Source organism: Artemia franciscana, chromosome 8, assembly GCF_032884065.1.
Source record: "Artemia franciscana chromosome 8, ASM3288406v1, whole genome shotgun sequence".
Taxonomy (NCBI): domain Eukaryota; kingdom Metazoa; phylum Arthropoda; class Branchiopoda; order Anostraca; family Artemiidae; genus Artemia; species Artemia franciscana.
Genome location: NC_088870.1, coordinates 20,051,106 through 20,067,923, shown reverse-complemented (window position 1 = coordinate 20,067,923; position 16,818 = coordinate 20,051,106). Strand labels below are relative to the sequence as shown.

The window sequence follows — 16,818 nt, the reverse complement described above, 5'->3', positions numbered from 1 at the left end:
TACTACAGTTTGTTACCACGAACTGTTTGGAATAAAAACCAAAAAAAAAAATTGCCCTCTATACTAGTTTTTGGTATGCTATATTTCTGCTATGCTAAGGTTTGAATGTTTTATAGTAAGATTAAATAAAAAAAAACAAGTTTTTTTTAACTGAAAGTAAGGAGCAAAATTAAAACTTAAAACGAACAGAAATTACTTCGTATATGAAATGGGCTGCTTCCTCATCAACATCCCGCTCTTGACGCTAAAGTTTGACTCTTTCTCTCAACTCTTCTTTTTAAAACAGTAAAAAACTTTAGCGTAAAGAGCGGGATGTTGGTGAGGAAGCAGCCCCTTTCATATACGAAGTAATTTCTGTTCGTTTTAAGTTTTAATTTTGCTCCTTACTTTCAGTTAAAAAAAACTTGTTTTTTTTTATTTAATTTCTGAACGTTTTTCAATCAATGCATGTTTTGATTTTGGCTCTCCGGAGAGGAATAATTAAACCGAAATTTGCATATTTATTATTTTTTTTTTGCTAAATGACTTTCTCATAATTCTGATTGAATGATTTTGAGAAAAAAGAGCGGGGGATGAAGCCTAGTTGCCCTCCGATTTTTTGGTTAATTAAGATAAAGGCAACTAGAACTTTTAATTTTTTAAGAATCTTTTTTTTTAGTTAAAAGATATACGTAACTTATAAATTAGCTTACGTAAAGAAGTTTTGTATTCTCATGTTTTTATTACATATATGAGGGGGTTCGCCCCCTCGTCAGTACCTCGCTCTTTACACTAAAGCTTAGATTTTGTCCCAATTCATTAAGAATGACCCCTGAATCACCAAAGCCGTAAAATAAATAGTTGAAATTACTAAAAATACTTTAGCGTAAAGATCGGGGTATTAGGAGGAGGTGAGCTCCTCATATGGGTAATAATTTCCGTTCGTTTTAAGTTTTAATGCTGCTCTTTACTTCCAGCTGAAAAAAAACTTTTTCATATTTCTTTTTTTTTAATAATGCTAGTAAATCCTGCGCTCCCTTCATGGAAATTTTCTTCTACCATGACAAATTCCTCGATGGAAAGCTCCCCCAGCCTATCCCCATATTTTCAACCCCTCCCCCCAACCAAAAAATCCTACTGAAAACGCCTACACACTTCCCAATAACCATTACTATATGTAAGCACTGGTCAAATTTTGTAACTTGTAGCCCCTCCCCCAGAGACTGTGGGGGAGTAAGTCATCCCAAAGACATAGTTTTTATGGTTTTTGACTATGCTGAACAAAATGGGTATCTCAAAATTTTGATCCGTTGACTTTAGGAAAAAATGAGCGTGGGAGGGGGCCTAGATGCCCTCCAATTTTTTTGGTCACTTAAAAAGGGCACTAGAACTTTTCATTTCCGTTAGAATGAGCCCTTTTGCGACATTCTAGGACCACTTGGTCGATACGATGAACCCTGGGAAAAAAAAACAAAAAAAAAAAAAAACAAATAAACACGCAACCGTGATTTGTCTTCTGGCAAAAAATACAAAATTCCACATTTTTGTAGATAGGAGCTTGAAACTTCTACAGTAGGGTTCTCTGAGACGCTGAATCTGATGGTGTCATTTTCGTTAAGATCCTACGACTTTTAGGGGGTGTTTCCCCCTATTTTCCTAAATAAGGCAAATTTTCTCAGGCTCGTAACTTTTGATGGGTAAGACTAAACTTGATGAAACTTATATATTTAAAATCAGCATTAAAATGCGATTCTTTTGATGTAGCTATTGATATCAAAATTCAATTTTTTAGAGTTTTGGTTACTATTGAGCCGGATCGCTCCTTACTACAGTTCGTTACCACGAACTGTTTGACAATGCTCGTGCTATTGTTTGGCAGATGATACTAGGCTTTATCCACGTACCGAATTTCATTTTTAAATTTGCTTTGCATACTTTTAGGGTGAAAAATATGTTGAAAAGGCTTCTCAGAACGCCAAACTTGGAAATTTGCTGTTCTTAAAGAAAGTTAGGATAATGCTTTAAAAAGATCCCTAAGCAACTAAAATCTAGTACGATGTATTTTTAAATCTGTTGAGGTGAATGGATAGATCTGAAACTAATAAGTCAAATGACCTAAGTTTCTTGTCCTTCTAGAGTCCGATAAAGTAGAAGTCATGTCGCAAAATCGCATATTTCACATGGACCATAAACTATACATAAGATTTTATTGAAAAAACGTCATGATACATAAATGGCGAGCATATGGCTCAAAGGGCTAGGGACAAACTCATGAATGAAACCAATAGTACTATTGCTATAAAAAAAAGATAAAAAACTATAAAACACGAAAAAAACACCCTATCCAAAACAAAACTACAAAAAAGCTATTAAAAAGATAAGAAAAACTATAAAATACCAAAAAACATCCATAAAACACTCTATCCTAGGAAACCAAAATAATTAATACAAAGACACAAATTAATAAATAGCCTCTCATTTCCCGTCATCTAGACCATCAGAGAAAGAAAATAAGAAAAATCCCCTGCCAGGGAAAGATAATACCTTTATTAGTGCAATAAAATACGGTTTTATTGTCTTTCTGTAGGGATAGCAATAATAGTTCATGATTCTTCACTCCGCGAATATTCAAAATGTAAACGTTATCTCCCCCGTTTTCCTAGAAACGACATCCCATCTCTTATGACTTCCAGCTATCGGGAACTATTGATATTAGGCCCCCTGATGGCAATAAGAGCTCCCAATTCTTCATTCCTTTACTTTTCAAAAAATTATCCGTTCAGATCGTAAACGGTATCTCCCTCATTTTCCTAGAAATGACATTCCATCTCTAATAGATCCTGGCTATCGAAATCTAATGTTATTAAGCTTCCTGATAGCAATAACAGCGCCCGGTTCTTCACTCCTTGAACATTCAAAACGTAAACGTTATCTCCCCCAATTTCCTAGAAATGACATCCCATCTCTTAATACTTCCAGCTATCGGGAGCTGTTGTAATTAGGCTCCCTGATAGCAATAAGAGCTCCCGGTTCTTCACTCCACTACTTTTCAAAAAATTATCAGTTCAAAACGTAAACGGTATCTCCCTCATTTTCCTAGAAATGACGTTCCATCTCTTATAGATCCCGGGAGCTATTACTATTAAGCTTCCTGATAGCAATAACAGCGCCCGATTCTTGACTCTCCAAACATTCAAAACGTAAACATTATCTCTCCCGTTTTCCTAGGAATGACATCCCATCTCTTATGACTCCCAGCTATCGGGAGCTATTACAATCGGGAGCAATAACAGCTCCCGATTATTCACTCCTCAAACATTTAAAACACTATCAGCCAAAAACATAAACGATATCTCCCGCCTTTTCCTAGAAATGACGTCCCTATCTCTTAGTGCTCGATGCCGTGTTAGAAATCCATTGTTGACATGAATAGTTTATCCGGCAATTTTACATCTTTTCTACTCACATTTAATGAAGTAACTGTTTTAAGACAAATTAGTAAGAAAATTTTTACAAAAACTGTATGATTTTCTTGAAAAAGAATAATAACGTGTCTTTCAAGCAGTTTGTGGCGATAAAGTAACGATCGGAACGTCCCAATAGTAACCGAAACTCGGGACAAAAAACAAAATTTTAATAACGTTATATGTATCATAAATAGTTGGCTTTTAACACTGATTCCAAATAAGAAAATTTATTAACTATAATTTTACTCGTCAAAAGCTTCGACCCTGAGACAAATTTGCCAGACCAGATAAAGGAGTAAACACCCTTAAAAAGTCAAGCGATCTTAATGAAAACCACAAAATCATATTCAGCATATCAGAGAACCTCACTGTAAGCTCCTGTCTACAAAAATGAGAAATCTTATTTTTTCTGCCAAAAGAAAGATCACGGATGCGAGTTAATTTATTTATTTTTCAGGGGTGATTGCATCGAATCAATGATCCTAGTAGACCGAGGTCTCGAGGGATGGCTCATTTTAGCGGAAATCAAAGTTATAGTGCCTTTTTGAAGTGACCAAAAAGATTGGAGGGAAACCAGCACCCCTTACAAGCCCCATTTTCCCCAGAAACCTCCAGTCAAAATCTTGAGACGTTCATTTGATTCAGCATAGCTGAAAAGCCAGATATCTTCGGGGGTCATGTAATCTCTTTGGTCATGTCATAACTTCGGGTCATGTCATCCCCTTTCGGGGATGATATGACCCCTCATAATCCCTAAAGAAAGGACTATAAGTTACGCAATTTACACATAGTTCACAATGTGACACATTTTTCACAATTGTTCAATGCCTCATATAGTATTTTTATAGGGAAATATACGGAAATTTTGGGGAGAAACTTTCTGCACAGGGGGGGGGGATTACCAAGAGGAGAATTTTCTGTGGGGGGAAAGTTTCAAGGGTAAATTTTGCATGGGAGGGATGGAAGGAATTCCGTAGAATGACTTAAAAAACGGCCAGAAATTAAACAAAAAACAAGTTTTTCAGCTAAAAGCAAAGACCAGCATTAAAATTTAAAACCAACAGAAATCATCCCGTATATGAAGGAGGCTGATTCTTCCAGTTCCTCAACCCTTGCTCTTTGCACTAAAGCTTGACTTTTTGTAATAGTTCTTTATGAAAGGCTGACTCAACACAAGGGTGGTTGAATTTGAATGAAAAATATTTTAAAGAGCGCAAAAAGTGATGGTTGAAAAAGGGACACCCCCCCCCCCCTAATATAGGGAATAATTTCTGTTGGTTATAAGTTTCATTGTTTTTCCTTAATTTTAGTTGAAAAAATTTTCTTTTTATTTATTTTTTGCAAGACCACATAAATTAAACATAGAGTAAAAACAAGACAATTAGCAGCCATAAAAAAAGATGAAGGATAAGATTTGGTCAATGTTCCTATTACCTGAACAATTGTTTTGGGTCCTGAAACTATTGTTAATAGATGCATTTTGATTTTTTTAACATCTTTTCTCTCTTGCAAAATTACCGCAAACTCACCGTTATGGAGTTATTATATATTTGCACATTAGGGGGGGGGGGGGTAAAGTATAGCATATATTAAATACAGCAATGGTTAGTTTACGTATTTAATACATGCTATGCTTTACCCCCACCCCCCTGATGTGCAAATATATAGCCCAAATTTGTTTCTAAACTATTACAGATTCGCGATTTCAAATATCCGATCAACGAAAACGGATATGATTGCAATTCTATATGTGTAAGTACAGGATATTTGAGCCGGAATAAATCCATAACGGTGAGCTTGCGGTAGTTTTGCAAGAGAGAAGATGTTCAAAAAGTCAAAATGCGTCTATTAACAATAGTTTCATGACCCAAAACAATTGTTCAGGTAAAAGGAACATTGACCTAAGATTTTCCCAAGCCATTGATGGCGATAACAGCGCTGTATTGACGCTTCAGTAGCTGGGTCTTATTTTTAAACGTTAGGTAGCAAGCCTGTTGCTTAGCCTCGCGAAAACTAGGATCAAATCCCGGGTCCCGTATTGCCAAGCAGAGTATTAATCCAAAATGCTACCATGGAGCGCAAGAGACAGAAAATACAGATATTTTGGCAAGTACATCCGCCGAAATGTTTTAAGAACAAAAAGAAGCAAGAGAACCGTCAAGAAAGATAGAAGTTTGAAGTCAAACGGCGAAAAAAAGGTTTAAACCGAAAGAAACTTCTGTTTGAGCAATAAAGAAGGAAATATTTGCATTTTTCTCCTTTTTTAAGCAACTTAGTCTAGCAAGCGGGTTCTCAGAACTAAGTTGAAACTGGAAAATAACTCCTAAACATTACAAAAGGTAAAAATTGGTATACCAAATCTGCTAAGCACAAACAGTATGCATTTTCAGCTTCAGCTTTACAAGAGGTTGGCACCACTTTTACCTAAAGAGCGTTTAAAACTTATGGGCACATTTTCGAATTTTTATTTCTAGTTTACACTCGAACGATGATATACTATCAACCTCACTTACACCAAAAACATTTTAAACTTGATTTAAAGGGTCACGCATCAGGTGGGTTGATGTAAAAACAAACATCTCTTCAGCCATAATATCAGCCCAAAGGAAGCCCCGTCCCTACCCTTGGACCACCTGGAGAAGACTGCCAGCACTGTCAGCTTGTTTTCAGACTACACTGGCGACCCAGCTGAGTAAGAGCGTTAAGTCAATTCAAGTTAAAGGAGATGAAGAACGAAGACATAATTTTGCCAAAAGGGCGTTAGTGATATTTCACTTTTAACACTTGGATTTTGCTTTAACAAAGTGATCGATGAGTAGATTTCATCTTAAGAGAAAGAAAAAATCGCACAAAAAAGCTTTACGCATCTTATAAAATTTTATTGTTCTTCAAATAAATACTGAATATTAACCCCTGGTTTTGCCCCTAGACAGTTTAAGAGAGAAAATGGGCTTAATTTAAAGAAAGCAGTGACAAACGTACTAAAAACAGAAGCAACAAAAATACTAATTAATAAAAAGTTCCAAATATTTCGACTCCACATCCGAAAACCTTTTCAACGGAAAAAAAGAAAAAAAAAGGAATAATTGATCATCTAAAGAAAAAGACAAAGAACAGCACAAACAAGAGAGAAAAAAGAACAAAAGACAAAACAAATAAATAAAACTCACATCTTGATAAATTTCCAAAGTGTGAGTGTTATTTATTTGTTGTTTTTTTTTCTTTTTTTCTTGTTTGTGTTGTTCTTTGTCTTTTTCTTTAGATGATTAACCTATTTTTTCTTTTTTCTTTTCTTCACAATTCATCGCACTAAGCAGGCTTGCAAAAATAAATTAAGGAAATATAATGATAAAAAACCCAAATGAATGTTACGTCAGTAATATGAAAACGGTGTCCAAATTAGGGCTCTAAACAAAATTTCAATGGCCCTGACCGATTTTTACAATTTCGACCGATTTTTGATAAAACTGTATAAAACGATGAAATGATTTTCCAATTTTCGATTTACACAAGAATATACAATTACTACTACCACTACAGCTAACAAATCCCTAAAGCATTAAGCTGACTGAGGCCAACACAGCTACGCACGCTCTTCCTCCATCCTGATCTACTCAAAGCCTCCCTCTTTACACCCTACCAAGAAGTCCCCATTTACCTTAAATTTTTCTTTACGAAATTCTACCACCACATTAGGAGATGACCTGTTTTTCGTTTACCCCTAGACAGTTACCGGACAAAAAAAACTTTGGCAATCTGTCATCCTTAATCCGTTGAACGTGATTTAGGAATCTCATGCTTTCACTCATTATGGCCATAGAAATCCGGGTTAAATAACATTTTCCGTGCAGCTTGCTATTTGAGATACGGTCAGTCAGTTGGGTACCCAAAACAAACCACAGGCGGTTTCTCTGACAACTTTTAGAAAATCCTTCTCCTTTTTTTTGGAGAACCCCGGAACCCAAAAGAACTCCGGATGCCTAAAACAATCCGTAGACGATTTCTTTGGAAAATATCTAGTAAATTCCTCTCCTTTTTTCGGAGAACCCCGGATATCTCCGGAACCCCAGAGAACTCTGGATAACAAACTGGATACCTAAAGCAATTCGTAGACAATTTCTCTGACACACTTTTAGCAAATCCTTCTTCTTTTTTTCGGAGAACCCCAGATATCTCCGAAACCCTGGAGAACTCCGGATAAAAAACTGGATACCTAAAACAATCCGTAGAAAATATCTCTGGAAAACATCTAGCAAATCTTCCTCCGTCTTTCGGAGCGCCACCCCCTCCTCGATACACTGCTCTTCACAGTAAAGTTTTTTAGAACTTTAAATAAACTTCTTGCTCTATTTAAACGGCCCTTGTGTTTCAGGAGTCGTTCTTAAGAAATTGAGAAAACAGTTAAACTTTGGCGTATGTAGCAAGGTATAAAGGAGAGAAGCACTCCCTTCACAAACGCAATAATTTCTGTTCGTTTTGAGTTTCAATGCTGCTTCTTACTTTCCGTTGAAAAAAACTTGTTCTTAAAAACTCGTTATTTAATTTGTGATAGTTTATGTTGCCAGTAAATAGTGCTTGGTCTTATTCATCCCCCTTCATGAAAAATTTTCTTCCCATACGAGACATTCCTCCATCGAAAGATCCTCCAACTCAAAATATGCCCCCACCCCGTAAAATTCTCTCCGGACAATTCCATCCTGGCTGAAAAGTATTTTATGTAAACAATGGGTAAATTTTGTAACTTATAGCTCTTTTCCCACGGGCAGTAGGGGGGGGGGTCATATTATCCTAAAATACACAGTAATTGAATCTTCCCACTTTTCTGAACAAAATAGCTATCGCAAAATTTTGATCGGACGACTTTGGAGACAAAAGGGCGTGGACGGAGGGTTAGCACCCCTCCAATCTTTTTGGCCACTCAAAAAGGGCATTAGAACTTTTGATTTCCGATCAAAACATCCCTCTCCTATTCTTCTAGGATCATTGGTTCGATGCATTTACCCCTGGAAAAAACAAAAATAGAAGTAAAGACGCATCCGTGATCTTTGTTCTGGCAAAAAAAATGCAAAACTTTGCATTCGTCTTAGGAGCTTGAAACCCCTTCAACAGGATTCTCTAATATGCTGAATTTGATACAATGACTTTCATTAAGATCACTCTATGTTTTGGGGGTATTTTTCCCCTTATCAAAAAGGAGCAAATTTTCTCAGGCTCGTAACTCTTGATGGGTAACATTTATATATTTTGAATCAGCATCAAAATTAGATTCTTTTGATGTAACTATTGTTGTTACCTCCCCCTATACATAAATAAAAGTTATTTAAAAAAAATATGCTTTATTTTTTGACTTTTCGCACATTTTAGATCATTATGTGAATATCTATTTTATTGAAGAAATTTTTCGCCAAGATTGGGATGGACAGCTTTCTAGAGACATATTAAAAATGATAGTACACAAATGGGCTTTCTGGTGTTTCAAACGTATTGCCCATAAAAATTGCCTTCCATGCCCCCTAAAACTTTTCGCTGAGTACCAATTTCTATGCACCTTTTTGCTATGAACGGATCCAAAAGTGCATTTGTGGACTGTATGTGGGTCATTTATGTGTTATGTCTAATGACAGCATGCTAAATTACGTCTGTATCATTACGTCTAATAAACGTCTAAATTACGTCTGATTCTGAGGCATCATGCTAAAATGCATTTTGGTTACATTTGCTAAGACGATAGCTCCAAAAACATTAAAAATATGAAAAGCGTTAAACATAGCAAACTCGTAGCTTTGTATTTCTTTATTAAATGATAACACTGACTATTAAATTCAGTGAAGTCTTACAGTTGAAAGTAATTACAAAGTAATTACTTTTTTTGATGACGTCATTTTTCTACGTTTCGAACGGAGTTTACAGAACGTCATTTTTCTCTAATTACTGTTGAATGACGTCAGCATTAAACGGATATAAATTAGGGCCAGAATTTTATTGGAGATCAGTATCAGAAACAACCTGTATCTAAACAGTTTAATTATTAATAGCATCAATTATGCAAGTACAAATGTCAGAAGAGAGCGGTCTAGAAGCGCAAACAAATAGAGCTTACAATACCAGGTCTTCCAATAGGAAGAAGTGCTTGCGTTTTCAATACAAATTCGACGATGATGAATTAGAGAAAGATCTAAGCAGTGTCTATGATCTTACTGACTTGGAAGATAGTGAAGATGAATGGAAGCCACCAAAAGGTGATGACGAAGGTTACTCTGATGATGAGTTCGATAGCGTATGCAGGAATGAAGACAGATTAAGGATTGCTCATTATTTAAATAACGAGCTCGAATCCATGCCAAAAAGTAAAAAAAAGAAGACGAAAGCTACCGAGGAAAAGAGTCAAAATAGAAAGAGAAATAACAACTTGAATCCTGGAGAAAGAAGAAACAGTAATGCAAAAGCAGCTAAGGAAATGAGAGAGCGGAAAAAACTCAAAACGCAAGCTTTAAAACAAAACGTTATTAAGTATGAAAACAGTATTGCCGAGTTAGAAAAACAGATAAGCTACTATAAGCTTCAATTGAAAGGATGTTAACTCAAGAAGATTAACCCACAAAAAACATGACGTGAAAATTTTTAAGATTGTGTGAATTATTGGTCATCTTAGAAGCTATGCTGCGACGAATTTACAAAATTGAAAATTCTTTGTCCGTTTTGGTCATACTCTCAACATTAAATTTTGAGACAAGGCCCTCCAATAGAAAGAAACGTTGAATATGATTTTAAATAGTGTGTCTGTTTATTCTTGTATAAGAAAATAAAGTTATATGATTATTTTAAAATTGTCTTGTATTATGCTCTCAAGGAATTCTCTACCTAATCGGGCCTTCGGTGCCCGTGTCGGTACTCCAATCTCTGGGTATTATCTTTCAAGCTTCGGAGCTCAAAGGTTTGTAGAGTTCGGGTAGCATGTTGCTAATTCTGATACTTTTTGAAAACAAATGAACAAATCTGATGAAATAGTAGATATTTTTTAGCTCCGGATAACAAACTGGATACCTAAAACAATCCGTAGAAAATATCTCTGGAAAACATCTAGCAAATCTTCCTCCGTTTTTCGGAGCGCCACCCCCTCCTCGATACATTGCTCTTCACAGTAAAGTTTTTTTAGAACTTTAAATAAACTTCTTGCTCTAATTAAACGGCCCTTGTGTTTCAGGAGTCGTTCTTAAGAAATTGAGAAAACATTTAAACTTTAGCGTAAAGAGCAAGGTATAAAGGAGAGAAGCACTCCCTTCACAAACGCAATAATTTCTGTTCGTTTTTGAGTTTCAATGCTGCTTCTTACTTTCCGTTGAAAAAAATTTGTTCTTAAAAACTTGTTATTTAATTTGTGATAGTTTATGTTGCCAGTAAATAGTGCTTGGTCTTATTCATCCCCCTTCGTGAAAAATTTTCTTCCCATACGAGACATTCCTCCATCGAAAGATCCTCCTACTCAAAATATGCCCCCACCCCGTAAAATTCTCTCCGGACAATTCCATCCTGGCTGAAAAGTATTTTATGTAAACAATGGGTAAATTTTGTAACTTATAGCTCTTTTCCCATGGGCAGTAGGGGGGGGGGTCATATTATCCTAAAATACACAGTAATTGAATGTTCCCACTTTTCTGAACAAAATAGCTATCGCAAAATTTTGATCGGACAACTTTGGAGACAAAAGGGCGTGGACGGAGGGTTAGCTCCCCTCCAATCTTTTTGGCCACTCAAAAAGGGCATTAGAACTTTTGATTTCCGATCAAAACATCCCTCTCCTATTCTTCTAGGATCATTGGTTCGATGCATTTACCCCTGGAAAAAACAAAAATAGAAGTAAAGACGCATCCGTGATCTTTGTTCTGGCAAAAAAAATGCAAAACTTTGCATTCGTCTTAGGAGCTTGAAACCCCTTCAACAGGATTCTCTAATATGCTGAATTTGATACAATGACTTTCATTAAGATCACTCTATGTTTTGGGGGTATTTTTCCCCTTATCAAAAATTGAGCAAATTTTCTCAGACTCGTAACTCTTGATGGGTAACATTTATATATTTCGAATCAGCATCAAAATTCGATTCTTTTGATGTATCTGTTGTTGTCAAGACTCTGTTTCTTAGAGTTTCGGTTACTATTGAAAAATGTCACTCCTTTTTTACAGTTCATTACCTTGAACTGTTTGACATTACCTAAGCAAGTAAAGCTGTTACAAAAAACACAAAAACTAAAACTTTACAATGGATCATAGTCCTTACAAACCACAGGTTCTTTGTGTTCAAAAGAGTATTTATTAGAGGAGTCTTACTTGTTGCGTGTGTTTGATGAGCTCTTTTAAAAGCAAATGATATTTGAGTATTCTTTGCATCGGTACCGCCAGTAAATCCTTGAGCTTGAAGTGACCTTTATGAGCTTCTTGTTGGCACTTCTAAAAATATTAAAAGGTAATTGAAAAGTGAAAAGAAAGATTACTTTACTACAATTCCATGGTAACAAGTGCCCTTTAATTTCATTGTTTTATATTTGTGACGTTTTTATAGGCCAGTCACGATATTCCCTACTTCTAGAGAGACAAATAGGCCCACTTTCTTAATCATTGTTCATTGTAAATTAATTTTTTATTGAAATAAATTGGAGGAAGCACTCGGCAGTAAGTATAAGCAAATTAAATCAGAAATTTTTACTTTTTCATCTTTTCCCATATACAGTAAGAAAAGTCAGACATGAATAAATGAAAAATTGGGTAATAAGTGAACATTTTGAAGAGACAAGGGGGGGGACTGATCAAGATTTTGTCCCAGCGCCAGAGAGGCCAGAACCGCCACTGTAGAGATGTTGCCCGCTGTTTATTAGGTTCCAGTAATGAAAAAGTCAAAGGCATTTTCCTGTGGGTTTACTATGACTACTGCAACAGCTAGAACCTTGTAAAAAGCGAACTAAAACCCATAGTAACAGAAGCTTTAAATTAATAAGAGGAAAGAAATATCCAAAAGAATTTTGAAATCCATGTCAATGAATTAGATGGGGAGGATCTACGACTACCAAAAACAAAACAAAATGAAATAGCTCAATAAATAATTAGGAATAAAATGAAGTAATGAAGAAGCCATGTTCTCAGACAAAAATTAGAAACTAGAATTGACAATTTTGTTTAAAAACTTTTGAATAACCGGCATCTATGAAAAGGCCTATTTACTTAAAAGTCCCATACGGTATCACATGCCAACATTCTTATATATTTTTTATTTTCCTCCTCAGGGAAAAACCGAATGGATATTTTGTTAACATGCTCCTTGAAAGACGAATTTCATCAATACAAACACACAAGTATTTAACAGAACCCTTACACTAAATAGTATCTTTAACGGCACTCTTACTACTTTACCCTCCCCCTATACATAAATAAAAGTTACTTAAAAAATTATGCTTTATTTTTTGACTTTTCGCACATTTTAGATCATTATGTGAATATCTATTTTATTGAAGAAATTTTTCGCCAAGATTGGGATGGACAGCTTTCTAGAGACATATTAAAAATGATAGTACACAAATGGGCTTTCTGGTGTTTCAAACGTATTGCCCATAAAAATTGTCTTCCATGCCCCCTAAAACTTTTCGCTGAGTACCTATTTCTATGCACCTTTTTGCTATGAACGAACCCAGAAGGCATTTGTGGACTGTATGTGGGTCATTTATGTGTTATGTCTAATGACAGCATGCTAAATTACGTCTGTATCATTACGTCTAATAAACGTCTAAATTACGTCTGATTCTGAGGCATCATGCTAAAATGCATTTTGGTTACATTTGCTAAGACGATAGCTCCAAAAACATTAAAAATATGAAAAGCGTTAAACATAGCAAACTCGTAGCTTTGTATTTCTTTGTTAAATGATAACACTGACTATTAAATTCAGTGAAGTCTTACAGTTGAAAGTAATTACAAAGTAATTACTCTTTTTTGATGACGTCATTTTTCTACGTTTCGAACGGAGTTTACAGAACGTCATTTTTCTCTAATTACTGTTGAATGACGTCAGCTTTAAACGGATATAAATTAAGGCCAGAACTTTATTGGAGATCAGTATCAGAAACAACCTGTATCTAAACAGTTTAATTATTAATAGTATCAATTATGCAAGTACAAATGTCAGAAGAGAGCGGTCTAGAAGCGCAAACAAATAGAGCTTACAATACCAGGTCTTCCAATAGGAAGAAGTGCTTGCGTTTTCAATACAAACTCGACGATGATGAATTAGAGAAAGATCTAAGCAGTGTCTATGATCTTACTGACTTGGAAGATAGTGAAGATGAATGGAAGCCACCAAAAGGTGATGGTGAAGGTTACTCTGATGATGAGTTTGATAGCGTATGCAGGAATGAAGACAGATTAAGGATTGCTCATTATTTAAATAACGAGCTCGAATCCATGACAAAAAGTAAAAAAAAGAAGACGAAAGCTACCGAGGAAAAGAGTCAAAATAGAAAGAGAAATAACAACTTGAATCCTGGAGAAAGAAGAAACAGTAATGCAAAAGCAGCTAAGGAAATGAGAGAGCGGAAAAAACTCAAAACGCAAGCTTTAAAACAAAACGTTATTGAGTATGAAAACAGTATTGCCGAGTTAGAAAAACAGATAAGCTACTATAAGCTTCAATTGAAAGGATGTTAACTCAAGAAGATTAACCCACAAAAAACATGACGTGAAAATTTTTAAGATTGTGTGAATTATTGGTCATCTTAGAAGCTATGCTGCGACGAATTTACAAAATTGAAAATTCTTTGTCCGTTTTGGTCATACTCTCAACATTAAATTTCGAGACAAGACCCTCCAATAGAAAGAAACGTTGAATATGATTTTAAATAGTGTGTCTGTTTATTCTTGTATAAGAAAATAAAGTTATATGGTTATTTTAAAATTGTCTTGTATTATGCTCTCAAGGAAGGCTCTACCTAATCGGGCCTTCGGTGCCCGTGTCGGTACTCCAATCTCTGGGTAGTATCTTTCAAGTTTCGGAGCTCAAAGGTTTGTAGAGTTCGGGTAGCATGTTGCTAATTCTGATACTTTTTGAAAACAAATGAACAAATCTGATGAAATAGTAGATATTTTTTTGCATAGATGTTTAATTCTTATGACTTTATATTTCATATCATATAGTTTAATTCTTAGGACTTTTAGAGTTCAGATCTAGAGTTGCTATCTAGAGATGCTAATTATGATACTCGTTGAAAAATAATGAAAAAATTTGATGACATTGTAAACATTTTCTAGCATAGATGTTTGATTCTTATGACTTTATATTTTTTAGGGGGCATGAGGGGGTACTACTTAACAGATCTTTGTTCCCTATTTTCAACTATATATATTATTACTTTTTGATTCCCTAACGTTGCGTATTCAGCAAGTAATTATCCCACCGGTCCCCTTTTCCCAGGAAGGTACTATCATATCACCTAAATTACTTTTTTGGTTTGATGGCACCAAAATGGTCTATATTCATGCCCCTTAGAATATACTTGAACTGATCGGGTACAGAAATTAATGAGCAGCCCCAACTATTATTTAATGCATAGCTATTTGGTTTGTGTTAATACTATTTTTGGTATCTGGCTTACACTTTGTTTAAATCCTGTCACTCACGCTCCCTGTCTCCCTCTTTTCGCTTTCCTTCTTTGTCTTCGCTTTTCTCATTAACTGTATTTTCAATAATAAACCTCTTTTAAAATTTGCATTATTACCATACCCATTTCGAAGAAAAGAGGAAATATCGAAATATAGCCAAAATTCGTTGGGAAAAGAAGTGAAGCACACAGAAGGATTAATTTTTGATATCCCTGCCAAAATCTGTATGACAATAATTCATTATCAAAGATTGGCATCTATCTAAAAAAAAACATGCTAGCATGCACGTACATAGTAATTGATTTAACGGGGAATAGGGCAATTTTCAACGACCGTCTCGACTTTTCCCATAGAAAACAAAATACAGCCAGGAGAACTAAGTTTAAAAACCGGAAGTTTCGTAAAGAATCAAGTGATTTCTAAGGAGGGTACGGAGTTCTAAAGAAAATTTTGCCAAAACTCCTTATAACTTGTGCGACCATTCTCGAAACTACAAAACCAATCACTTATCAATGGATTTCCCTAAAAAGCAAAAAACAAAACAAAAGCAAGCAAAAACTATAACCACTTGAGACCCTGTGCTACACTAACCTAATATAACAACACTATTATTCACTTCCCTACTTTATCTATATATATATAAAAAAAAAGATAAAAATCATAAATCATAAATACCAATACACTGGTTCCTAAGCAACCCATAAAAAGTCGGTCGATTCGTCTCTCGAACCATATCATAAGGAAGGGACTCTCATATAGAAGGAGGAATATGGCGAATCAAAAATGCAGACTTTGTAGACCTTTTAATCGGTTTTATAATTGCTGACGAATTCCCTGTCTCATATTCAGGCTCATCTCTCTCAAAAACACCAACCAAACATTCAGGTGCGTTTTTATGCAATATATCAAAAACAAATAGAACCTTATAAAAATTAAAAAGACCTGAAATTGGTAAAATATTAATTGTATTATAACCATCTCTAACTGATATGCGGTTATCACAATTAACAAGAACCCGAATGGCCGAATTTTGGAGAGCACGTAATGACTTCAAATGTTTTTGAAAAGTAGATGACCCCACCGAACAACATTAAATCAAATAAGGGTTGAATATTCAACTTCAGCATTTTTTTTTTATTTTTTTTTATTTATTAGCAAAAAAGTATCACTATACTTACGACAAAAATATAGAAAGAATATGTAGGAAATAAAATGTTCCCCAGTGAGGCGAGTTTGTCCTACAACAAAATCAAAGCAAAACTCAAGAGTAAAATGTTTTCGAGAAACTAAGACTATAAATTACGAAAAGGTAAAGGAGAAAGAAAATGAGAGGAAAGTCAATGACAAAGAAATTCAACGAGAAAGGAGACAAAATCAAAGCAAAACTCAAGAGTAAAATGTTCTCGAGAAACTAAGACTATATAAGGAAAGTTAATGACAAAGAAAAGTCAATGAGAAAGGAAACAAAATCAAAGCAAAACTCAAGAGTAAAAGGTTCTCGAGAAACTGAGACTATAAATTACGAAAAGGTAAATGAGAAAGAAAATGAGTGGAAAGTCAATGACAAAGGAAAGTCAATGAGAAAGGAAACAAAATCAATACAAAACTCAAGAGCAAAACGTTCTTGAAGAACTGAGACTATAAGTTACGAAAAGGCAAGGGCGAAAGAAAATGAGAGAAAAGTCAATGTCAAAGGAAAGACAATGAGAAAGGAAACAAAATCAATGCAA

The 16,818-nt window shown here is 35.0% G+C and overlaps 1 protein-coding gene across 5 annotated transcripts in view; it reads right to left on the bottom strand.

Moving 5' to 3' along the window:
• LOC136030108 (protein vav-like) overlaps positions 1–16,818 on the bottom strand; it is a gene marked incomplete at its 3' end in the record, with an annotated part of 142,489 nt that overhangs the window by 36,506 nt on the left and 89,165 nt on the right. For 4 of the 5 annotated variants that reach the window (XM_065708782.1, XM_065708783.1, XM_065708785.1 and 1 more), the window contains 1 exon segment: positions 11,774–11,893. In XM_065708782.1, coding sequence (XP_065564854.1) covers positions 11,774–11,893 — 120 coding nt within the window. 5 annotated transcript variants of the gene reach the window in all.